The sequence below is a fragment of the Balaenoptera physalus genome (assembly GCF_965194825.1).
Source record: "Balaenoptera physalus genome assembly, chromosome: 10".
NCBI classification, from domain to species: Eukaryota; Metazoa; Chordata; class Mammalia; order Artiodactyla; family Balaenopteridae; genus Balaenoptera; species Balaenoptera physalus.
In genome coordinates, this window is record NC_138889.1 from 61,870,933 (window position 1) to 61,896,021 (window position 25,089).

The 25,089-nt window shown below is 48.2% G+C and overlaps 1 protein-coding gene across 2 annotated transcripts in view; it reads left to right on the forward strand.

Annotated features, from left to right (window-relative positions):
• The window catches only part of FAM168A (family with sequence similarity 168 member A), a 214,654-nt gene extending 193,067 nt beyond the window's left edge, over positions 1–21,587 (forward strand). The window contains exons 4-8 of one of the 2 annotated variants that reach the window (XM_082411325.1): positions 5,012–5,137; positions 11,837–11,979; positions 12,840–13,014; positions 14,331–14,461; positions 15,196–21,581. In XM_082411325.1, the coding sequence (XP_082267451.1) occupies positions 5,012–5,137; positions 11,837–11,979; positions 12,840–13,014; positions 14,331–14,443 (557 nt within the window). In that variant the 3' untranslated portion in view covers positions 14,444–14,461; positions 15,196–21,581. Of the gene's footprint in view, positions 1–5,011; positions 5,138–11,836; positions 11,980–12,839; positions 13,015–14,330; positions 14,462–15,195 lie in introns of both variants that reach the window. The other variant, XM_082411326.1, reaches the window with a different exon arrangement.
• Positions 21,588–25,089: the final 3,502 nt, after the last annotated feature.

The following is a 25,089-nucleotide window of genomic DNA, read 5'->3' on the forward strand; positions in this document are numbered from 1 at the left end:
TCCCCCAGGTGGCTCAGCAGCAGTTCCTGAAGCATGCAGGAACATGTCTGATGGTGCAAAATCATGGGTTGGAGACACACATGAACCGTCCCCTAGGGCAGCAGTGAAGGATCATGGCACTAAAAGGCGTCTCTCCCTTTCCTCACCTCTGGGTCCCATCTGACCTAGGTCGGAAACCTTTACCCTCACATGGCTGCTGAATTCAAACAAACAAGTGAACAAAAATTCCTGGGTCTCTATGGCTCCTCTGTTGGCTTTATGGCAGCCCCTGCGGAGGAGTACCTGGATTATGCCTGTAAGAATGCCAAACACCAGTCTGCCCCACGATCAGATTTTCCATCTCCATTGGCAGTCTCACATGTTTGAAGACCTGGTTAACTTTAGATACAATCTATTCCCTTAGCCCAGATCTTGAGCTCTGGCTCATTTTGGGGGCATTTTCCTGGATGGTGAGAGGTGAGGGTCAAGTGTGCTAATAAGCCAGGGTCCAGAGCTGGATTCTCTGGGCAGTGTGGACTCCAGGCCCAAGGCACCACGGGAACTTCTGGGCACCTGTGAGGGTCCCAGCAGTGTAACTTGACTAGGTCCTTTTTTGTCATAGACAGGAAGGGACCATAGGAGGGACTTGCTGCTTTCACCACCCTCACCTGGGCTGCTCAGGACAATGTTTTTGTAAAGTCTCTGCACACTTTCTCAACTTTTAACCTTGAATTATTTGGATGTTGAAAATTGAATTTGTGTGTGGCACATCTTTTAGGAGATGAGCTGTGAAAATCTCTTCTTGCTGCTGCTGTGGGCTGCGTGATCTTGGGCAATTTGCTAATGTCTCCAGGCCATAGATAAAGTGTTTTATTCCAGATGATCTCTGAGGTCCCTTTAAATGCTAACAGCTTGCCCTCTTATTATCTTATTCTTTCAATTTTGCTAGTCACAGACCCGTTTCTCTTATTGTTTATGAGGAGTCGTGTTTGTTTGCCTCAGGATGTATGAACTTGAACAGAAGACTCCATAAAAAGTGAGGGAAGCTCTCCTGCTTCCTCACCCCTCCTGTTATAGCATCTGAAATAGAAATACTAAAGTGTATGTATGGAGCTCTTCTCTTCACAAAATGGTCTGTCCCAGACCCTAAGCTGGCCCTTTGAAGATACAAAGTTCAGTAAGACAGGGTTCCTGTTTTCAAGGAGCTCAAAATTTAGCAGGGGAGATGGACAAACTAGCAAGTACAGGGGCTTCTAAGAATCACAGGAACTGGGATAGTGAACCAAGTGGGATACATGAGGGGGCTGTGATCAAGAAGTGGGGAAAAGAAAGGACTTCATAGTAGAGGCGAGTCTTCAGCTCCTGGTTGATGGATTAATAAATGTCTACCAGGTGGCATTTGGGGAAGGACATGCCAGGAAGAGTGAGCAGTGTGAGCAAAAATACAGAGAAGCGATGCTTCTTGGCATAGTCTGGGAATGGTGAACAGTTTGTGTGGCTGTCGGGTAGGGTTTGAGAGTGAGAACAGTGAGTCTAGAGAGATCATAGGAGTAGATCACAAGGGGCCTTGAGTGCCACACAAGGAGTTAGGTAATGGAGAACCATGGAATGTTTTTAAGAAAGAAGTTCTTGTGATTAGGTTTAGGTCTTAGAAATATCACTCTGACTGCAACTTGGAGATTGGAGTTGGCAGGTTTAAAAACAAACAGAACAGTGAGGAAGCAGTTGCAATAATTCAGGTAAGAGGTGATGAGAGCTTCCATTGTAGCTGTCCACACCTGTGGGGATGGAAGAGTGGACAGACACCAGAATTAAAAACTGTAAGACTGGCTGACACTTGATTTTTGATCCTCACAGTCAATACTATGAAGCAATCAAGGAGTGGTTATTATTGCCATTTTATGAGACAACAGACCTGAAGTTTAGAAAGGTATAGTGACTTGCCCAAGGTCCCACAGCTAATAAGTGGCACAGCCCAGGCTAGAACTCAGATTTCCTGACTTAATGCATTGTTCAGGAAGATGGTCCCTTGCTGCCTCTCCTCCTTGTAAGTGTGCTTAACAGATTGTTCAAGTGTCAGAGGGCGTGAGGGCCCCGTGTCCAGGGATGTGAACAACCCAGCACTTGGACGTGGGCCGCATGCTGTGACTGGGCCGTGGCCCTTCACTGCCATGGGTTCTCTCTCTCTCTTTTTTTAAATTGAGGAATAGTACATATATAGTACTACATAAAGTGCAAAAGTACGTAGTCTCAAACGTACACCTCAATAATATTTGACGTATATACACTTGTATTTATTCAAAATATAGACCATTTCTAGGAGTTGGTACCTTTCATGGCACCCAAGAACAGGCATACCTGTCAGAACAGCGTCCTCTATTACTATGCCTCTAAAAGCTTCAGTTGGATTGTCTTCATCCCAGAGCTGAGCTCTGAATCACTACCAGCAGCAGAATGGGTTTCTTTAGAATTGTATATGGACGTATAGCTAACTAATGAGGAAGTCAAGTCGACAGCTGTTATTTGTTGTTTTTTGTTTTCAGTCTTCATATTTATCCAGTTATTTAAATTATTATGTATTCATATATACAGAAAAATATAGAAAATATTAGTATTTGTTTTCTTTATAATGAAACCAGAAGAAAATACCCACTTCTTCAGGAACATGTATAGGTTGGTTCACTTGCTCAGTTGGGAAACACATAATCAAAGGCACAGTCACACTTGCTTCTTTCCTGGTTAATCTGGAACATTATTTTACTGTGTGTAATGCTGTCTTGTTCACTCTCTGGTTGGCGTGTGGCTGTGTTGCATCCCCAGCGAGACCATAAATACCTGGTGTGCGGTGACCATGACCCACGTGTGCTCCTGTCCACCGTGGCGCTCCCCTCAGTGCTGAGTGCGGTGTAGGCCTCAGTCACTCTTTGGTTAATTTTGATTTACTTACTTTAATTGTCACACGGTCCTTTAGGCTAATGTCAGACTTTTGGCTTATGATTAAAATTATGGTAAAGATGCACCACTTGGGTTAAAAACTGGACCAGAACAGGTCCTCCAAATTCTCAGCAGCCAAATTTAGGCCTCCTGCTCCCTGGTGGATTCCTGTGGGGTCTTGAGGGCCTGGGCTTGCTCTATCTGACTTCTCAGAGCTACATGTTTCACTTTTTAGGGAGTTGTTTTAGGTGGCCAGGGCTTTCCAGCCACGTGGAGTGGCAGATTCTAAATTTGGAGCTATCTTAATAAGATTTTTCAACACTAATTGGGTCCTTTATTAATTCCCACCACTCCACCCATCCCCGCCCCCCAGGAAAAGAAACCCATGATAATTGTTTAAATTGACTGCCCTCCTCCTGTGTTGTCTGCAGAGTCATGTTGTAATGTCCAGCAAAGGCCCTGGACTCTGCATTGGAATTCTGCTGGATCTCCATTTTCTTCTACCAGAATTCTCCTTTTAGTGTCACTTCCCTGCCCATGATTTCCTTCTCATTTCTCAGCATCCGCTGTATATATTGCGAGCCATTGTTGCAAGTGCAGAGTCAGCCCAGAACAGCTATACTTCTATCCTTGGTTCAGCAGAAACAGTAGAGTCTTTAACCTCCTCCTCTGACCCCAGTACTTCCATGACTGAAGGAACCAGAGGCATTTCCTGTTACCTGGACAGGCAGAGGGGTTTATGGAGATCTCTCTGGAGGTGGACTATCCTTGTCCTGATGGAATGAGAGGGTACAGGCAAACTTGCTTCTCATACCACCCTGTCTTACCTAGCCCCTTGTTAAAATGTTTCACGTATATCCAACTGTTGCCAATGCTAATATACTTTAAAACACCCCATATCCATGTCTCCCAAGACCTTATTTGAATGGAAAAGATACTGTTAAAATCATTCTTTAGCCATAAGTAGAAATTTGGGTCAAGAATATTTCTCCTCGGGAATTCCCTGGCGGTCCTGTGGTTAGGACTCCCCGCTTTCACTGCCGAGGGCCTGTGTCAATCCCTGGTCGGGGAACTTGGATCCCAAAAGCCACGCGGTGTGGCCAAAAAAAACCATTTTTTTTCCCATCTATTGTTTGAAAATATATCAAGGGAGATACCTAAAATGTTAGGCAATCCCTCCCCCCCCCCTTTGAAACCCTATTTCCTCTCTCCTTCCCTACAGGACACATGAAGGTAAGTTTTTTGAGTCACTCCCCACTTCTATTCCATAGGAAGCATCATCCTTCAAATTTCTCAAGCTGAGCTTTGAGTCAGCCTGGGGAGTCTCTGCAGATTTCTTTCAAACTGAGCCTCATCTCTATTTCACACCTACCCCAAGTTTGACATTTGCTTTCTTAGTGGCCCAAAAGATCATCTCTAATTCATGAGGCGATATCTCAGGTGGAGTGCCAGTAGCACCTCAGCAGGAGACATAAAAGGTGTGCAAGAGGTTTGTCTGGCCCTGGCTAGGTCTACAGGAGAAGAAGTTTGCAGGGAGTGTCCCGCTGGACAGCATTTGCCTTCTAAGTCACCAAAGCTCAGTCCCTTTAGAGGAGATGGCAGTCCAGCAAGGTTCATGTCATGTGGTTATTAGTATTTTGGGCTCACTCTTTGAAAACAATTTGTTAAATACACCTCCAGATTTCAGGCATAAAAAGGGGTACTCAGTTGATCTGGCCCAGTACATAGTCAAAGGCTCCGAGTTGCTACACGTTAACGAGCAGGTGGCTAAGGAGTATCGCAGAGTCTTAGGCTAGAATGTCAGGCAGTAGAAGGCAGTATTCATAAGCATTTTCATGGGTTTGGTAGTGGGTAGAAAATCCTGACTCTCCTAGTTAGTATAAGCTTAGGTTTCCTCAATTTCAAATCGTTTAGAAGGTCACTTCAGCACTCCTCCCAACCACTCACCCATCTCAGAAAGCTGAACCATCCTGTGTGTCTGAACAGGGCCCCTTGGGTTATATGTTTCCGTCCAGCACAAGATCCTTGCTTTGTGTCTGTGATTGGTGGTGCCCACTTCTTATTTCTGCCTAATGCCATTCTTGTGTCTTCCCTTAAGCAACTCTGCTGATGAAACAGGCCTGGCCACAGAACTCGTCTTCCTGTGGCACTGAAGGCACCTTCCACCTCCCAGTGGACACCGGGACCGAGAACCGAACTTACCAAGCATCCTCTGCGGCTTTCAGTAAATACAGCCTGTCTCCTCCTTTCCTTATTCCCCTTGGTTGGGACTGATTTGTCTCTTAGGAAGAAAGGAAAGGGAACTTTTAAAACTGACATTTATAGGACACTGTTTTAAGAGGTTCTCTCTCCTACCCACCAAAAAATTGGCCCTCCTCATATAGAAACAGTCATCCTCTTTGATCACACACCCTGCTTTGAGGAGACACAAAGCAGTGAGGAAGAGAGAAGGAAGTACTCACCTGGCCAATGAGTTTGATGAGGGAAGGACTGTTACTGCATTTCAAGGGAAGGACAGAGGGCACTTTAAAGTCTTGTGGACTTTTGGACAGAGGGGGCTCCTCCAGCTAGCACAGGGTTTTTCAACCTCAGCACTGTGGACATTGGGAGCAGATAATTCTTGGTTGGGGGGCGGAGTGCTGTCCTGTGCATATCCCCGGGGGCAAAATTGCCCCCTGCTTGAGAAACACTGCCCTCGTGAAGGCTACACTGTGAGAGCAAGGTATATGCAGGAAGTCCTCGTGAAGGTTGGAAACCATCTGGCCCGTCAGATTGGTCACGTTCACTTGAGGCTCAGTAGAGTGACTGATGGTTTCACCTTCACATCTGATTTTTAACACAAAATGGCTCCACTGGGTAAAATGAGGACCAGTGTTTAGAAATGACTGAGTGGCATTTTGACTCTGTATGAGGAAGAGCTTTGTGCCGTGTTGCAGTTGTCCAAAAGAGGAGTGGCTGGCTTTGGATGTGGTGAGCGCCAGTCTCTTAAGTTGTGCCAGCAAGGGCTGCACAGGCCCTCGGAGGGATGTTGCAGATTAGGCCCGATGGTCTGGGGTTCAGTGAAGTGTTAATCTATTAAGTAAGTAAATTAGAAGAATACATTGTATTTAAATTTTTTCTTTAAAATGTTATTTTCTCCTTAGCTATCATTGCCCCTTCAGGTCAACATCAACTTATGTTTATACAACATAACTCTCACCTTTTGCAGAATATGTTTTCATGATCACCCTCTCATTTAATCTACACTATAGTCCTATTTGGGTGGATTTTTATTCCAGTTTGAAAGCTGAGGCTCAGAAAGGTAATATGCCCAATGCCATCCAACTGGTAAGCAGCACAACTAGAAAAGTGTATCACCCAAGTTAAGTTTCTATTACTGACTTTTTTTCTTGAGATTAATTTTACTGTTATTTAAGAGAGGGATGATAGCAGTAGGGAATTTTTCTAGGTACCTATGATATTATATATGTAAATGGGCATATACATGCATATTCTGTCTTATATCTGCACATATGGAGGTAGGTGCATATAGACACACCTGCTGTAGTGTAGCAGAAAGAAGCCTGGAGTGGAAAACCAAAAGAGTTGGATTCTAGACTTGGTTCTGTGTAACCTTGGATAATTCATGTCTGTACTTTGGACCTTGTTTTTTCCAAATGTAAAATGAGTGGGTTGGACTAGGTCATCTTTAAGGTTCTCTCTAGCTATTAGGCTCCTGATTCTATCACCTTGGTGCTGTATACCCAATATCCTCCACTCTTTCAGGGGCCTCCTCTCTAGCTGCCCAGACCAGTAGTTGGCCAACTAGCCTTTGCTCACACATCTCCAGGTATGGAGTATTCATTCCCTCCAGAAGCAACCCTTTCCACAATGAGAAAGTCTGAGTATTAGAAGGCCTTGCCTTCCACTATGTTGACATCTTCCTGAAGTTCCACTGAAAAGTCCAGTAGCTATATCCCACTGTCCTCTCACAGGCTATCACAGTCCCTAGAAAGGGCCAAGATGTACCCTCTTTCTTATAATCCGTAAGTAGAGGTGGGATTGACTGGTCCTCCCATGTCCCACCAGAGTTCCTCCCAGCACACAGATTTTGTGGCTTCTAATACCACAGAAAACTCAGGGCACTTTGACAAATTCAATTTAATTTCACTAACACTTGCTAAGCCTGTTTGTAGTTAGGTCTCCCTCCTACTTATTCAGCACTCTCTTGTTCAGCTGCCAACAAGGAGACTGGGGGGTCAAGGCAAGAATCATACATAGAGCTTTGTCCAGACATATAAATCTGATAGTCAATAAACTGATCAGTCTAAAAGGCATTCTTGATGTGAGGATCAATGTGTTTGAAGGTGGTAGGGGCTCTACAACTGAAAAAGATTTATGACAGTGCAGAAGGATTGAAGAGAGGGCTGAAAAAGTTTTATCTTGCTAATGTACACACTCTCTTTATTACCCTATTTGATGGAGTCTAAAATTATGGTTAGCAACCTGAGAGAAAGAATAGGGTACCATAAACAAAGCCTCTTTCATAAGTCAGGGCTGGGACTGCTAGTGATCAAATTCCTTTTTTCTCTCACAATATTGCCTTTAATGAAATGAGGACACAAAGGCCAATATACCAGATGTCCAAGATTGGACTGCAGAGACGTATAATTTCAGAAAGGAGCTCTGCCCAGGGCATGGTAAGCCCTGAACTCTGGGCCCAGCCCTGCACTGATTTGCTGTGCAGTTTTGGGAAAGTTGCTGCTCCCCTGGGCTCTAGGTTCTTCATCTGAATTGGAGAGGATTGAATTCAAGTCTCTAATGTCCTTAAGGTATAGCATTCCAAAGTCCTAATTCTGTAACCTTCAGACTGAGGTAGAACTCTTTTCAGGAGACCCAGGCCCTGAGTGAGTGAGTTGAATCTAAGTTCATTTGAGCAAAATCAGTGAGTTTCTGTTTTGACTTGGTTTTGTTTCCATCAAATCCAATGGCTTTTTTTTTTTTTTTTAACTTAGGTGCATAAAGTAATAAACCCTGAATTTTGTGATACCCAAGGTAGCCCAGGCTACAGCCCCAGGGGAATTTCCAGTGATCCTTAAGGGTATGGACAGGACCATCAGTCAGTTGTGGAATGTCCTCTGCAATGATTTTCTAATAAAAGTCCCACTGAAATACTCAGAACTTAGAATATCAGCACTAGAAAGGTCCTCTGATATTATCTAGTCCAGTGAAGGTATTCCTTGAGAGAAGAATTGACCTGAATCACTGACAGAGCCCAGGACTGGGACCACTGTAGTCAGAGGAGGGAGCACTGAGTCCTGGGTCCTCGTGAGCCGTCGCTCACTTGCTCTCGTCTCATCTGTGAAACGTTTGTGTTGATCTTGATGATCTCTAAGGTCTTTTCTAGCTCTGCAGTTCTGCTTCTCCCTTCTCAACCTGTCTGGACAAATAGGCAAGGCCTTCTTCTCCAGCATCATCTTTTCGGCCACCAACTGTGTTTTGGCTACTGATTTGTATTGAGTTTGTGTGTGTCTCATTTCATAACATGAAGAAAGGATACATTTGTAGACAAGGTTATTCTTGGATGTGGAAACCAAATTCTACTGCAGTCTCTTGGAACCTTTTGATTTTCCTCAGAGGGATAATCTCAACACTTTGTAAGATGGTTGTCCTTGTGACAGAGAGGGTTAGTGCAGGCTTCCTCAGGGGATAAAACTTCAGCACACATTCTCCGGGAGCATAAAGGAAAGTCACCAGCACTGTTGGCCTGTTAACTTTAAAGAATCTTAAAATCATGGCATTTTAAAATTTTAGAATAAAATTTTAGAATCTTAGAATCCTGGAGTCTATGTTCCAAGCTGGATCACCATGAAAGTCATAATAGTTTAACCTTAATAGTTTAACTTAATATTAATAATTTAATATTAATATTAACTACTAACTTAATATTAATAGTTTAGTAGTTTAATAAAATTTTAGAATCTTAGAATCCTGGAGTCTGTGTTCCAAGCTGGATCACACCATAGAAGTCATAATAGTTTAACCTCCTATGTACTGTCATCTTTCAGACCAGTCTCTGCTTGTATACCCCCTAGAACAGGAAGCTTACTATCTCTCTATACAGTGAGAGAGAAAAGAATAATAGCTAACCTTTATGAACTGCTTTTAATGTGTCAGGCATTCTTTTAAGGGTTTTGCACTTATTAGTTAATGTATTCATCACAGTAACCCTATGAAGTAAGTGATATTATTATCCCCATTTTATAGATGAGGAGACGGATGTATTCTACAGCTGTTAAGTAGGAGGGCTAGGGTTTGGACCCAGGCAGTCAGTCTGGCTCCAGACTACTCATAATCACAACCCTGTGCTATGTAGCTTTCAGAGACAGGCATCTTAGGATTGATTCAGGGGTGTCCTGCCCTCCTGCATGGAAGAGAGGTGCTCTCCACTCTGGCAGGACTCCTCATACCCTGTTTTATTCCTTTAAATCAGGAGTTAGCAGGCTTTTCCTGTAAAGGGCCAGATAATAAATATCTTAGGCTTTTTGGGCCTTATGATCTCTGCCATAACTACCATTCTACCAGTAAAGCAGCCATAGTCAGTATGTAAATGAATGGGCATGGCTGTGTTACAGTAAAACTTGATTTACCAAAACAAGCTACAATCACACACAAAAAATTGTAGTTTGCATGTTTTAAATGTGAATAGGATGAATAAAAGATCCTGTGGTAAAACACATTGGGAAATAGTCTCCTGCATATCCCTATCTTGGAGATTCACAGTTCATCCTATCATTTTAAAACTTCTCAGTGTCATGGAATAAAACCTATTTCTCTCTTATTTTATATTTCTCCTCCTTCTCCCCCTCTTCCCCCTTCCCTCCCACCTTCTCCTTGTCCTTATGTTTTTTTGGGGGGGATGGCAAAATAACAGGATCCCTTGGCATCATAGTCCATTGTATACTCTTGGGACATGCCCATCTTGAGAATCCCCTTTGTTTTACAGACAAGTAAACTGTTTTTCCAAGGTGAAGTACACCTCAGATGGCTCCTTCTAGATGTCTGCAAACCTAGACTCCCTGTCTTCCCCACAGTATCTGCTTCTCCTCCTGTGACCAAATTTCATAATTAGCTGCACAATCTAGAAACTTGGAGGAACCTGCTCTAGACTTCTTTCTCGACTGACTCGTACCTCCACTTCCAGTTAGTTTCTAGTTCTTATCAGTGCTACCTTCTCATTAATGTATTTTTCCAGCCCCATTCCTACTTATTTCCCAAGCATATTTGACCACAAAATCAGTTTCTCCAGTTTCTCATGGAACAAACTATGGGTCTGCAGGTGGAAAGATAAATGACATGATTCCAGGGGAGAGGGCAGGACAGCTTTTCGGTGGTACCTTGGGTGGTGACTAAATAGCAGCTCTCATATCCTGAGTACCTCATCAGGGGCAGGGGGTCGCCATGCCAAAGCTGTGGTATGACTTGAGAGAGATTTGTGACTGTGTGGCAGCTTGCTTTAACTTGGGGTTAGGGTAGAAGAGACCCAGCATCTTTAGAAAAATGGGATTTTAGTTCAGGAAGAGATCTTCATTTTTAGCCTTCTAATTTTACAAAATAGGAAACTAAGGCGTAGAGACTTGCCAGTGGTCACAGCAAATTGGAGGAAATCCTGGCCTAAAGCCTGGACCTCTTCTCTTCCAGTAAAGCACGCTTTTCACTCTGGCCCCAGTCCCTTCTTGTAAAAACAGCTCCATGTTACTGAAAGGGTCCTCGGTGAGCATCTTGTAGGCGAAAGACCTGAGGCCAAGAGAGGTTCAATGATGTGTCAGCCAGACCAAGCCAGGATGGGGACAGGGAAGAAGCCCCAGCGGCACCCCATTGGAGATCCAAAGCCAGGGTCCCTTGGCATTGTCCCTTCAACTCAGAAAGAAGGTGATGTTCCTAAAAAGACTTGCTCTTTCTGAACCCCAGGATCCCCTAGTACAGAGTAAGAGAGTGGGGGCTACTTGATGATCACTTGGGTTCCAAAGAATCATTCCATTTTGTGATTCTCTAAGAACACAGTCTTGTTCCTGAGTGATTCATGTTTCAGGTTTTTCCTGCGAACTTAGGATCTGACTCTCTTTTCCAGAAAATTCAAAGGCAGCACAATTTGTTTGAATGGCTGATTGTGAGCTTCCTGGGGCCTGACTTCTCAGCCCCTACCCCAGCTTCAGTCCACCCTGCTGACCCCACATGGCCTGGGTTCCAGGTCGATGTGAACCTTTTTGATCCCTGACTTCAGTCTTTCAGACAGCGGTGGCCCTCCCCCAAACCCCAGGAGGGGAGGCAAGGCCAGCTGTGTAGAGCAAAGTTTTTCAGCATCCCAGAAGATGAGGGTCTCTGAATGGGGTTTTCAGTGGGGTTTCCACCTTAAAACTTGGCAGGGAAGAAGGGGAACATGGTGGAGGGCAGTCCAAAAAGGGAGAGAGATACAAGGAGAAAAAGAGAGAGTACAGGAGAAAGCAAGACAGAAGCAGCAGCAGAGGATGCCCTGAGGTGCTGAGTACGGAGACAGAAAAGCGAGAAGAGAGTGCAGTATAGAGCGAGCAGGTTGAGGGTCTCCCGTCCGTGCACACCTGCCTGTCTCATGGCACATGGCTCAGAGTCCCAGACTGTCTGAGCTGCAAGGGTCCCTTAAGAGATCATCTGGTCCCAGCCTCTTATTTTATAGATCAGAGCCCTGAGACAGAGAAATAAAAGATGCCACACATGCAGCCACTGAGGGAGCTGCCTCTGGGGCCAGGGCTCTCTGGGTGGAGCCCTGTTCTCTGTCTGTTCTCATCTGTGTTTCCAGCCTGGATTCAGCCCATGTTTGTCTGGGGAGTCGTGACTGGGACCTGCTGCCTTCCAGCAATGCTGTTCTGCCAACTAATTGAAAGTCTCTCTTATTGCCTTGGTACAGGATATACTGCGGGGACACCATACAAGGTCCCACCGACCCAGAGTAATACTGCTCCGCCCCCCTACTCCCCATCACCCAACCCCTATCAGACGGCCATGTATCCCATCAGAAGTGCCTACCCCCAGCAGAATCTGTATGCCCAGGTAGGTACATGTAAAAGCCCGGGCCCACTTCTTCTGCAGGTAAAGGAGCCACCAACCTGGGTGGGGTGGAGGCAGGTGAAGAAGAGAGGAAAAGAGAGTTTGTGGCTCTGATCAGCTGTCGCTGTTGTGTCATTCAAACAATAACCTTGCAGTCTACACACTCCCCCAGTCTACCTCAATCCACAGGCTGAGGCTCTTGTTATTATTTAGCAAAAACATTTGAGAAGCTCTGGATTAAGATGATCCAGGACGCCCTGTCTACTCTGCCCAAAGGTCAGCAGACCTGTGGGCTGTGACAGCACAAAGCAGTCATGTGATCCAGGCAGTGGGATGTCACCTCAGACCATTGTCTCCATCCTCAGCCTTTTTGCCTAGAGGGAAATAGATAGTAAGAGACATTTGGGGAAGTGCTCTGCATTTATGACATTTTTCCAGTATGTAAAATGGCAGCATTCACACCAGTATGATACTTCCACCAGTAATCCCTCATGTGTACACATGCACAGTGCTCCGAAGTTCACCAGCCTCGTCCACAGCCCTCTTCACTCATTGATCGTGGTCCCTACCTTTATATTTTAAGCAGTCTAAGAAGAAGCACATTGCAATAAGATAAACATAGTAGATCATCATAGCAGCTCTAGGAGCGAGGTAGGACAGGGTTCAAGCCTTATTTTTCAGACCAGAAGCTGAGCCCAGCACTGAACTGTCCACAGCCATGTAGAAGACAGAAGCAGAGCCCCAGACCTTGTGTCCCTGGGCCAGAGCTTCTCTGACCCCATCCCTTAGGGTTTGGGACAGGCTCCCCTCCCCTCTCCCCTCCTCTCCAGAAGCCTGTGTGACCTCAGCCTCTTTTCCCCCAGGGAGCCTACTACACACAGCCGGTGTATGCTGCCCAGCCCCATGTCATCCACCACACCACGGTCGTCCAGCCCAACAGCATTCCCTCTGCCATCTACCCGGCGCCTGTTGCTGCTCCCAGGACCAATGGCGTGGCCATGGGCATGGTGGCCGGCACCACCATGGCGATGTCAGCAGGTAAGGGCAGCATCTGTGTCGGTGTCCATTCCCTTCCTCCAGGAACTCATGACAGAGTGGAGAACACAGTCCTGGAATCGATTGTAGCATAGCATGAAAAATTCTGTGCCTGTGGGTTCTAGGAACACAGAAGAGGACCCTCTAACTCTGTCCACAGGGATGGGGAAGATTTCACCAAGGAGGACATATTGAGCTAGGCCTTAAAGGGTGAACAGAGGCTAACCAGAGAGACAAAAAAGGGAAGGGCAGTCCAGGGGTAAAAAACATGGGTAAAGCACATTCACAGAATGGAAATGGTCTAAATCACTTAGAAAATAGGGGCATGGAGTTGGAAGGGTGGCTGGAATAGTTGTCAGAGATAAAGTGGTGGAGTGTCTTGAATACCTTTAGGTAATGGGGAGATAGAAAAGGGGTTTAAGCAGAGGAGAGATGGAATTTGGTTTAATCATTCTCTCTGGCTGCAAGGTGGAGGCAGGCTTAGCCAGGGGGAAGCTCTGGTTTAGAGGAGACATGATGATGCTAGGACTCTGGTAGCAGCAGGGTTCCAGAAAGGAGGGCATAGGGCAATGTTATTTAGCAGGCAGGAGCTTAAGGACCTGTCCAATAATTAATTGTGAGGCTTAGGAGAAGCAGGAGTCCAAGAGGACCCCTTCTTCATTTCTGGCTTACTCCAGAAACCCTGCCCTTCAGGAACCTTGAGAATGGGGGCAGGGAGAGATGCCAGAGGAAGAGCAGGTTTAGGGAAGTCTTTGGATGAACTGGCATTATAAAGAAAGGCATGAGAAGAAAAGAGGGCTCTGAATAACCTTTAGAGATCCAACTTTCAAAGAATCAGCTAGGTCACCTTCTGGGGGAAGAGAGTACGAGGGGTTGAGTGGGCAGGAGGTGGGAGTTGGGATTTTATTCTGCCCCCTAATGTAGGCGTTGTTGAGGCCTCTCACTCCCCAGATCAGGTCAGCAAGCTATTGAATGTCTGCTGGGTGCCAGCCTTGCTGGTTGGGTCCTGGGGACCAAATACTGATAGATCAGACCAGAACCCTACCCGTAGGGACAGCTAGGTTAGTGGGAACACAACGACGTGAACCAGCGATCACCACTCAGTGTGATGTTAGTGCAATGAGAGGAGCATACAAAGAAGGGTGAAAGGAGGCCACTGAAGATGAGTGAGTGACTGTCCCGGAGCATGAGGAAAGCTTCCCCTGGCAAGATGCGGAAGGGTGGGCAGCAGCTGTGTGAAAGACTGTGGCTTCATCCTCTTCATCCCAGCGCTCTGGGACGGCCTCATCAAGTTTACTCTTCTCTCTCTGGATGCTCAGGTACCCTGCTGACTGCACCCCAGCACACCGCGATCGGGGCACACCCTGTCTCCATGCCAGCATACAGGGCCCAAGGGACCCCTACGTACAGCTATGTGCCCCCGCACTGGTAAAGCCTGCAGCCCATCCAAGTGAGTGGGGCCCAGGGTGGGAGGGGTAGGAGGGTCACAAAGCAGAATTGTTTCAAAGCCCCTGTCTTGGTCTGAAGCACAGGTGTCAGCAAGGGGCAGGTGACAGTTACCAGTTACTTTCCTGCTCCAGGTTCAGTAATATCACTCTTAATAATAGCTGTCACTTTATATATATTCTAGATACTGAACGTATGCTCTCTCATGATCCTCACAGTAGCTCTGTGAAATAAGGATCATTAGCTCTATTTTACAGGTAAATACATAGTCCAACATCACTTAACCAGTAAAAACTAAGCTGGGACTTGAACTCCAATCCTCTAGTAGTAAATTCTGTGCTCTTTACCATACAGTCTTCAGACGTCTTCTACCTGTGGGCCCCATTCTTCCAATGAACTTTTACCTCAGTCAGACGTTGGCTCTGACTGGGGCCAGGCAGAAACCCTGGGCCATCCCCACCACCAGATTCCTTGCTGCCCTCCGCAGCTGCTGAGGCAGTGCCAGTGAACTGCAGGGCTCCAGGGATGTCACTTTGAAAATCCTCTGCCCTACTTCCTCATCTCCCCCGCCCTCCTCCTCCAGGAGCTCTTGGCACTGGACGGGAACAGGCAGCTCCACTGGGAAGGCACAGAGGGCTCCATTTAGGGCTCCCAGCGTGAGGGGAGGGAGTCCAGGAGCTTCCTGAAGTGGCCTCAGGGATATCACTGTCACTAACGGCCTTCCCCTTCCTCCCGCAGATCTGGAGTCACACATTGTATGCAACTACTCAAGTCTTACACAGGTGCTGGAGCAGCTCCCTAGCAGCACCACCTCTATTTGCAAGAAGAGACAACGGAAGTGCAAGGGTCACTTTATGCATCTTTAACGGTTTTGGTTTTTATTTTCGGTTTTTGTAAAAGCTGCTTTTTCTAATCTCCTGCCTCTCCCCACTGTCCCCCTTTTAGCCGCTGCCCTTCCAGCTCTAGCCCTCCTCCTACCTGACCAGGCACATCCTCTGTGCTCTTCTTTTCTTCCCCAAGAATCCAGTCCCGGGAGCCTAGTCTAGCAGCAGGCAGAGTGGGGTCTGTTGCAGTGGTTCAGCTGAAGGCGCAATTTCCTTTGAAGAGCATGAGAGATGTGATCCTCAGGTCCAGGGTAGGAACTCAGAGCTGTTGAGCAGGCTACATCTCTGGGGGATTGTTTCTTTTTTGATTTTCCTCAAGCAGGATTAGTTTAAGACATTACCATGTCCTGACACAAATGAAATCTCTTCTGAGAACCATCGCAACAGACCAAGAACAAAACCACCTGATTAGGTAGGAGTGTTCATAGCAGCTTAATAATACCCCAGATCAGAACCTGGGAAAACCAGATTCTTTCTTTGGGAGAACTTGGGGGAGGGTGGGGGGAGGGAGGGCACTATGGAAAGGAAGAGGGAAGAGGGTCGAGAGGCGCTTGCCTGCTGGCTTTGGTTGGTAAGGTCTCTGGCCAAATTGTCTGGGCCTGGACCCTCTAACTTGCACAGTGATGTTAACTGACCTGGCACTTCCTCAGAAGGTGATTTTGACCTCAGACCTACCAAGCAGCTGCAGGGTGGTGGGATCCCAGCCTCCCAAAGCCTTGGAAGGCCAGGTGCCCTGTGTAATCCAGACCTTGGCCCCTGGGCCCTCATGGATCCACTCTGATGAGGAGCTTGCTCCTGATTAGAGTGGAAACCTATGGCATTTCTCTCCCTTCCCTTTGCCCTTCCCACTGCCAGGGCTCACCTGTCTGTCCATGGCGCTGGCAGACAGGCCAAGTTCTTGGTTACCTTGTGCCATTCACGGCCACAGTGAAGGAACCACATTCCAGGCGGGTGCTGGCGGCTCTGAAGGTCAGGATAGTGAAGGAAAAGCAATAGCAATAAACATTTCATAGACTCATGGAACTGAAGGGACCTTAGCAACCATCTCATCCATTCCCCTGTTTGACAGATGAGGAAGCTGAGGCCCAGTGAAGCGGAAAGGACTTCCCTAGACCTTGCCGTAAATTAGCATTAAATGCAGCTTTCCTGCCTGGGGCATGTTGCCCATGAAAATTTACCTAGGGATGGATTGGCTTGGTTTTGTAAAAATGAAGTCAGCAGTGCCCACACCTGGTGAGCTCGGGAACAGTCTCTGGGCTTTTGTTTCTGCTCTTTCCCTCCATGGATTCCAAAGGCGGGGATTGAAGACTGGGCAGAGGTCACATGGGGGCAGATGGCAGGAACAGAAATTGCAAATGAAGAAATAGCATTTGGAAATTCTGTGAAGACATGTGGAACTCTCATCCTATACCTGACTCCAGCCCTAGGGATGGCTGAAAAGGAGTCCATGCTTTTAAGACAGTAGCCCCTCATCCTGAGAGGAGAGGAGAAGGAGACATGGGCTCTCCTGGGAGAAGAGGGACGCACTGGTCTCAGCCAGGAGCCCGGTTGTCTAGCACTGTCCCCCTGCACCCAGCACTTGGCTGGGCCAGCAGCCCCTTTGGGGATGCGGGGAGAGGAACATTTTACTGTACAGAATGGGATCATTGATAACATTTATAACTTTTAAATAACTCTCTTCATTTTAAATTCATGCATACTTGGACGTAATCCCTACCCCTACCTCCCATGTCTCCCTAAAGGAGGAGAAAATCAGGAAGCCCTTGGGCCAGAAGGACCTCAGAGGCTATCTGGCTGTTCCCAGGAGGGCAAAGCCCAGCAGCATCCTCAACCCAGAGCCAGGAGTTAGGGGCCCACCTTCTTGGCTTTCCTGGGAAATGCAGCACCAGTAAGGAGAAGCCCAGCTGTCCTAAATGGTCTGTTCTGGGGTGCTGAAGAGGTTTCATCTTAAAACAATAGAAAGTTTTCCAGTGTTAATCCATTTTTTGCAAATACCTCCTCCTACTCTCTGGTTTTCTAAGGGTGGGTGAAGGTTGTTTTAGATTATGTCATACATGTTTAGAAAATGCCAAAATAATAATAATGATTATAATAATAATAGGAAACCTTTGCATTTGTCAGGTGCCTCATAGACTTCAGAGCACTTCACAGCCTTTAATTTACTGGCCCTGAGAGAAAGGGTCAGAGTTATTACACCCATTTGACAAATGAGGAAACTGGTTCTAGAAGGAAAGGGAACTTGCCCAAAGTGAGCAGAATGCTGGTATCCTGACAAGCTTCCCTGAACCCTGCTGCCTCCAGATGGGCTAGGGTAGGACCACAGAGAGGAGGAAAAAGGGAGGAGATCTAGGAATGACCTTTTTACTTTTGTTCATTCTATATCAGTAAGTAAAAACTAACATCTAGTACCTCACAGTTCACAAAGCAGTTTCATATCCATCATCTGGTTTAACCCTGTGAAATAGATTATTCTCTCATTTGATCCATGAGGAAACTGAGACTTGGAAAAGCAAAGTGACTTGCTCATAAGTGGCAGAGCCATTTGAATCCCAGCCTGCGGCCTCTGTCCCTCCAGTCTGAATCCACACACAGGCTCATGGACTGAAACATCGATGCTCAGTACCCTCTCTTAGCCCTAGTATGTAATTCAAGATCAAAGACAGACCCCAAGGCAAAAACAAGGTGTGAAAAGGCTGTGGTCTGGAAGGGCCCAGGCCCAGCGCCCCTTTTTCAGCCTGAGCACTGGAGTCCCAGTTCAGCTGGCCTCACCCTTTTGCTTTGACAGAGATCCACAAGCCTGGCCAAGCTTGGGGAGTCATTGCAGAGGGACTGAGCCCAGGAGAACAGGGGCAGTAGTGTGCCTGTGGTAGGATGAGAGTACACCTGGTAGGATCACAGGCGTCTGTTGGGAGGTACCATGGGTGTTATCCAAAGATACTGGATGGCCCAATGGTCAAGCTGGACAGAGGTCAGAGCTGGAAGGGCCCTGCCATTGTAGGAAGACCAGCAAGCCAGAAAGGACAAGGGGTGTGCCCACATACATAGCAAGCTACAGCGTGGCACCAGCAAAGCCCTCTCTCCACCCCACTCCACTGCCTCTCCCCAGTACCACAAGCTTGGTGGCCAGGGTCAGGGGTACAGGTGGTTCCAGTCACCAGCCAACCCTCTTGGCTTCCACCACTTCTACCCGGCTCCTTCTCATTAGCCTGGGGCCTAGGAAGCTGGAGTCTGGAAGCTGGAGTGCCCCCAAGTGGTTAAGAGCCTGGAATTTATCTTTCTGCCATGTTTTGGAAAAATGTATTTAATTTCTTCCCCATGAGACAGGACAGTTGCTGCTGTTCCTCCTTCTCTCCTGGCAGTGACCCAAAAGTACATATCCCATCCCTATATCTTGAAAAAGGACACTCGCACCTGTCCAGAGTTTTTTGTCTGTGTACAAAGTACTTCAACATTGATTGCCAAAAATCCCCATTTTGTAGATGGAAAAACTAAGTCTCAGAAGGCTTAAGAGACTTGCCAAAGGTCACACAGCTCATAAGAGAAAGAGCCAAGATTTGAACTCTTCAAATCCTCTGCTCTTTCTGCTGGCACCTGCTGGGTCTGGGTGGCAGGCATGCAGAAGGGATGGGCTACCTGTCTGCCCCCAAACAGAGGAAGACCCCACGGAAACCTAGGGAGCTCAGTCCTCCCAGCTGAGCAGATTTTTATGAGGAGCCCTGGGAACCCAGAGGCATATCCAGATGGCAGCACCCAGAGGATGAGAATTTGCAAGAAAAGGCCTAACTTGAGCAAAACATTTTGGGGTCATGAGGCCCAGGACTGAAGACATGTTCAAGGGCAGCCCCAGGCACCTGTCTGTTGAAAGACCCATGTCCCTGGGAAGCCTGCGTACCCTTACTTTCTGACCCTGGAGAGCCTGCCCACTGTCCAGACCTGGCGAGTTGGCACTTCCAGGGGACCTGGTGTAGCCCTGAATGGCCAAAAGCACATCTGACTCAAGTTTCTGGGCTTGTTTTTCCCATGGGTGAGGACCAGGATCTAGAGAGACACTGTGCAGTCCTTTCTCCTTATCCCAACTCTTACCCTTGCGCACCCAAAGTGTTCGAAGTTTGAGGTATCCCACTCCCAGAGATCTGGGAGTGCTTCTTTGGAGAGGCTGGCTTTGTTCTGAGTAGGCTTCAGAAATGAATCACATGGAGCATAAAAGTAGTGCAGATCCTCTGGTCACCAAGTTCTGGTGTCCTCATTGTACAGACAGGACTCTGGCTGAGTCAGGCCTGGAGCCCTGCATATCAGATCCTCAGCTCTGCTCTGTGGCCAGAGAGGGAGGGCCTAGAGGGCATGGGTCTTGGAGTGCTCTTGGTCCCAGCACTGTGGTTGAAGCAGTCATTTAGATGTCACCATGGCATTTTCTCCTCAATTGCTGTTGAGTGAAAGTATGTGGAAGCTCTGCTTTTCCTGTATTCCACATCACTATAGGATATGTGGTCCCCTGCTGCTTGCCAAGCTTGGGAATCCGGAAGGGGCACGTTGGGCAGTGGAGGGGGCAGGTGAGGAGGAGGCTCCATACTGGTGTCCAGCCCCAGGGGAATCCAGGCCAGACCTACCTCCAAAAGCAGGATCACAGCAGAGGAGACCCCGCCAGGCTAACATCTAATTCCACACCTGAGCCTCTGAGAGCTCAGCCTACTATGGGTGTGCCAGGCTGGTGGCAGGATTTGTCCTTTACCTGTCCATGTTCCCTTCTCCTAGACAGCTTGTTTCTGAAATTAGGCATTACATGGTTCTAGGGCCCAGCCTTTAAAATTCCTGACAGGCCAGTTTCAACATTCCATAACCAACCTTGCCTGAGCCAGACTTGGGTCTCACTCCCTCACTTTCTCCAATGGGTATTTTCTATCTTGCGTGCTGTTGAGTCCAGCCCAGTGGCCAGGTGATTGGGGTTGGTTGTCACAGAGCCAGAAAGGGAAACTAGAACTCTTGCTTCCCTGTGGCTGCATGCGTAGTCCCTGGGTATTCTTGCTGTGGCAGTGAGGCCCTGTACCCAGTCCAGCTCCTGGTAGAGGGGGTATTTTCCTTTCTGAGGAGAACAGATACAACAGCTTTGCTGATAAGTACCAGCCCATAGGACTCAAATGGGTGAAGTCATCTTTGGGCCTGACCCCAGCAAGACCAGCATCTCCAGGCTCCAGCCTTCCTCCTCATGCCTGAGAGTCAGGGAAAGAGTGGGACTGCCCAAAGACCACCTTCTTGGGTCAGCCAGATTATCTGGATCTGTGGTGGGACTCCAGCTCTTCCTTACCCAAGGGGATGTAAGGCCAGGCCTCTAGCAACGTGGAGTTGTCTGTAGTGACCTTTAAAGGCCCAAGGGCCTGTTCCCATCTCCTGACTAAAAGGTATCTGCATCCCTGTTCATGTCACACGACAGAGAAAACTTGTTCTTGTGACATGTACCATCCCTGTGAGAGAGCGTTGTATATGATTTTGTATTTTTTAATTCATTTTAAGCTACAGGTTGGAATCTAATTTTTAAATTTTATTGGAACTCACATTTTAAAAAGAAAAACATTTAAAATAATAATAATAAGCCTTTGACCAGTGTCTTCCAAGTAGTTTGATCAAAGAACTTATAGGTGTTTTCAAAACACAGCCTGGAGTGTAAAGATTGGAAAGCCCCACGGCCTCGCTTGTGTGTATGAAGTGTAAATCTGGTTTTGTTTTATTGTTTTGGATTCTTTTGGGTTTTTGTTTCGTTTTGTTTTGAAGATCAGATAGTGATCACTCTGAAAGATTGAAGCCAAGAATTTGTAACTATGATATTTACTGTAAGCTGTAGAACATTCAATAACTATTAAAAAAATTTCCAAAAAAAGTCTGGGATGACCAGACTGGTGGTTCTTGGGGGAGGGGGACACAGACACCTCCTGGGCCAGTGAGAGTCCCCTGGGCTTCTCCCCAATTGATCCTAAACTTGTTTTCACCAGTCAGGTAACGCCTACGCTGCATCTCCGGGGCGGCCCTGGGACTCACAGTTGAGGGGCCTGGCAAGTGGCCGTCGGCACCTGGACTAAGGTGTGTGATACCGAGTACCCACCATGTGGCCGGCACTGTGCTTTACGCTTCGTAACTCATAATCCTCACAGCAGGATGGGAGGTGAGCCCTGTTGTTAGCCCTGTCCTTGGTAGGGGGCAGCTAAGGAGGGTTAAGTAAGTACCTCGGCCAAGGTTACAGAGCTAGTGAGGGGCGGAGTTGGAACTTACACTTGGTCTGGCTCCAAAGCCCAGGCACCAAGCCCCAAGCCCCACGCCCCACGTTCTCCTGCCCACCCTGGAGGAGGCAATGCCTGTACTCACTTCAAGGGTAAATTGGTCAGGTGGGAAACCAAGGGAAGGGCTTAGTGTGGTTTGTAGTCCCAGAAGGACAGTTGAAGGCAGTCATATGGTCTCCATCCAAATGGTCATCAAGTGCTGTCAGTTTTATTTACATCCTAAACATCTCTCTCGTTGCCCTGCTGGGCAAAGCCACTGCCCTAGTCCAGGCCTGGGCTTCTCTCCCTGGTTATCACAGCCACCATCCCATCCTAGGGCCTGGCCCCTGCAGTCCACGCTCTCCCAGCCTCCAAGTATTCAGCTTCCTCAAATGGAGAGAATACTTGAGGCCCAAAGAGGCTAAGTGACCTGGCTGTAGCTAACACTCAGGACTCCTGACTCTCGAGCCCTTTCTACCAAACGGTACCCTGGGCCTCCATAGCACCTTCCCCAGTTTCCTCTCCTGTCCTCACCTGACATGAAACTCATTCTCCCTCCCTTGTGATGGCAGAAAGCTCTGTCGGGTGTGGTAGGGGAGGGCATTGCTGGGCCCTCTTCCCCTGCACAGAAAGGGGATTTTTCCCAGGGACTCAGCTCCAGGTCAGTGGCAGGGCTGGGGGCCAGGAGCAGGTAGAAGGCAGAGACCAGGGCCCCAGCACCCACCATTCTGGCCCATGGAGGAGGGGTTATGGAGTGAGAGAGGGCACTCTGAGAACTGTCCTCAGTGGTTGGCCCAGGGCCCCACCGTGTCCTCCAGCTCCCAGCCCTGCCAACAGCCTGGGCCTACCTTGAGCTCAAGAGCAGGATTTAGAGCCAAGAAAGCTTCCACGTGAGGGCAGGGGCCCTAAAAGCCAAGAGTATCAGACACACCCCTACCTGATCCCTCAGCTCCGCATCCCACTCTTTTGGGAGCTCACCTCAATATCCTCCAGGGACAAGAGACTATCCCTTCTCTTACCTTCCAGCAAGCAGGAAATTGGGGTGGTGGGAGTGGTCTGGAGGGGAGCAGTGCTTATTACCCCAGGGCCCAGCACTGAGATGGGGTGTGCGTTACCTAACCTGGGAAGCCCAGACCCAGCCTCGGCCTCCACCATCGCTGGCATCTGTATGTGCCTCACCCCAGGCAAGAGGACATCCAGAGACCAGAGTCCAACTTCCCCCTGGGAAAGGAGGCCAGAGAGTGGGAGGGCTCAGCCTCCCACCCCTTTCCCCCAGGGCACTGTCTCGTCCTCATCATCTCAGTGTGTCACACAAGTCCTCGGTGAAGTGGGGTTGGCTGAGGGGACAGCCAAATTTGAGAAGCCACACCCTGAGGTGCAGCTGGACAGCTGGCAAGTAGGGACACCAGTCGCACCACGGTGGCCCCAGGGAACATTCCCCGGGGTGCACTGGTGATGCCCACTGGTCCCCTACAACAGACACCCTATTCTAGACTTTGACAACCTTTGGTGCTCCGGAAAATTCCTCCTGATGTCCAGCCTGTCTCCTTCCCTCCCCTCTCCTAGAGCAGGTGATGCTTTGCCTCCTGGGTCCTCAGAGGTGCCCTCCCTTTCCTGCCCACCTGAGAAGCCCCAGAGAGAAGCCTGTGCCCTAAGAGAGGTGAGAGGAAGGGAGAGGTCGAATCTCAAAGCTCAGCCTCCCCTCAGGCGGGGATTTTTCTCTGAAGCTGCTAGGCTGGCCCCTTGCCATGGCTTCTGCCCTGTGTGAAGCCTGGGCCTCCCGCAGGGTGTCCCTTTCCACACCTCCCCAAGTTCCATGAACCGTCACTTTTTGGTTCTTCAGCCTCTCTTTGGGCCTCTTTCCCATTAGTGTTGAAATATGTCCTTTCCTTCCATCTTTTTTTTTTCTTTTTTGGCCACACCACGCAGCACGCGGGCATCTTAGTTCCTCGACCAGGGATTGAACCCCCTGCAGTGGATGCGCGGAGTCTTAACCACTGGACCACCAGAGAAGACCCTCTGTCTTTTAAAACCATACCAAAAACAAACACCAAAAGAACCTGGAATTAACTAAAAAACCCTCTCTCCCTGGAGCCTGAGGGCCCACCAGCTATTACCTGGCACAGTCAGGCTTCTGCAGGAAGCTCAGCCCACTGGGACTTGGCTCTGCTCTCACCACATCCCTGTGTCGGCTAGCCAGGGGACGCTAGTCCTGACCTTGCCGCAGCGCCTGGCCTTGTGACCCACCCTGCTCCCCATACTCTCGTCCTTCCCTGGCTTCCAGGATGCTGCACTGTCCTGCTTGCTTTCCTTCCCACCTTTTTGGGCCTTCCTTGAGCTCTCTCCCTGGAACGTGCTCCCTCCCAGTCCAGTCCTGGTGCAAATGCCCATCTGAGTGCTTCCAGGTATCCTCGTAGCCCAGGTCTGTCTCGAGCGCCGCGGGCCTTCACATGCAGGTGCCTCAGGACATCCCGTGGGTCTGCATCACTGCTCCCCACCCAGCTGGCCCTAATCCCGTGAGCCACATCCCGGCACCAAGCCCTAGCAGTTCTGTCCTCTGTCCCAGGAGTCTTTCCATCGCCCCCGCAAACCCCTGCTCCTCCGTCTCGTCTGGATGGCTGCAACAGCCTCCTGTGGATCCCTGCTCCCACAGCTCCTCCACCCTCCACAGTGGTCAGGAGTGAGCTGGCCAGTCATACTTTTTCCCCTTCCTGAATGCTCTAGAGGCTCTTGGGCATCCCTGGCATAGGGCCAGTGGCTTCCAAGAGCCCATGTGGCTGCCTTCTGCTGCCACCCCCAGCCCAGCCTTCACACCTTAGTCACTCTGTACTTGCAGCTTCTCCAGCTCCTCATATTTTCATTGCCGTCCGGCCTTTGTACATGCTGTTCCCTCTCTGTGGAACACAGCTCCCCTTCCCACATTCTCCAGCCCTCAATATGCCTTACTTACCCCATCCATGTGCCAGGCTCCACTTCCTCTAGAGGTATGCTGTCCAATACAGGAGCCACTAGCCACATGTGGTTATCAAGCCCTTGAAATATGCTACTTCATATTAAGATGTGCTTTAAGTGTAGTTTACATACCACATTTCAAAGCAAAAAAATGGTTCATTCATAATTTTTATACTGATTTTATATTGAAATGAAAGTATTTTATATATACTGGTTTAAGTAAAATACATTGTCGATATCATTTAAAATAAGTTCACTTGTTCCTTTTTACTTGTTAAAATGTGGCTCTTAGAAAAATTTTAATTACATACGTGGCGCACACTCTATTTCCGTTGGACAGCACTGCTTCTAGAGCCTTCAGTGAGAACCAGGTGACCTGAGAGGCCTCCTCCGGCCCCACTTCAGCTGCTGCCTGGTGTCCACCTGCCAAACAGCAGGCGCTGCCAGGGGAGGGATGGCCTGTCCCACACACGGAGCCCGACACAGAACTATTCACTGAACGGGCAGACCTGAGAAGAGACACAGGGAAAAAGAAGCTCCTCATGACA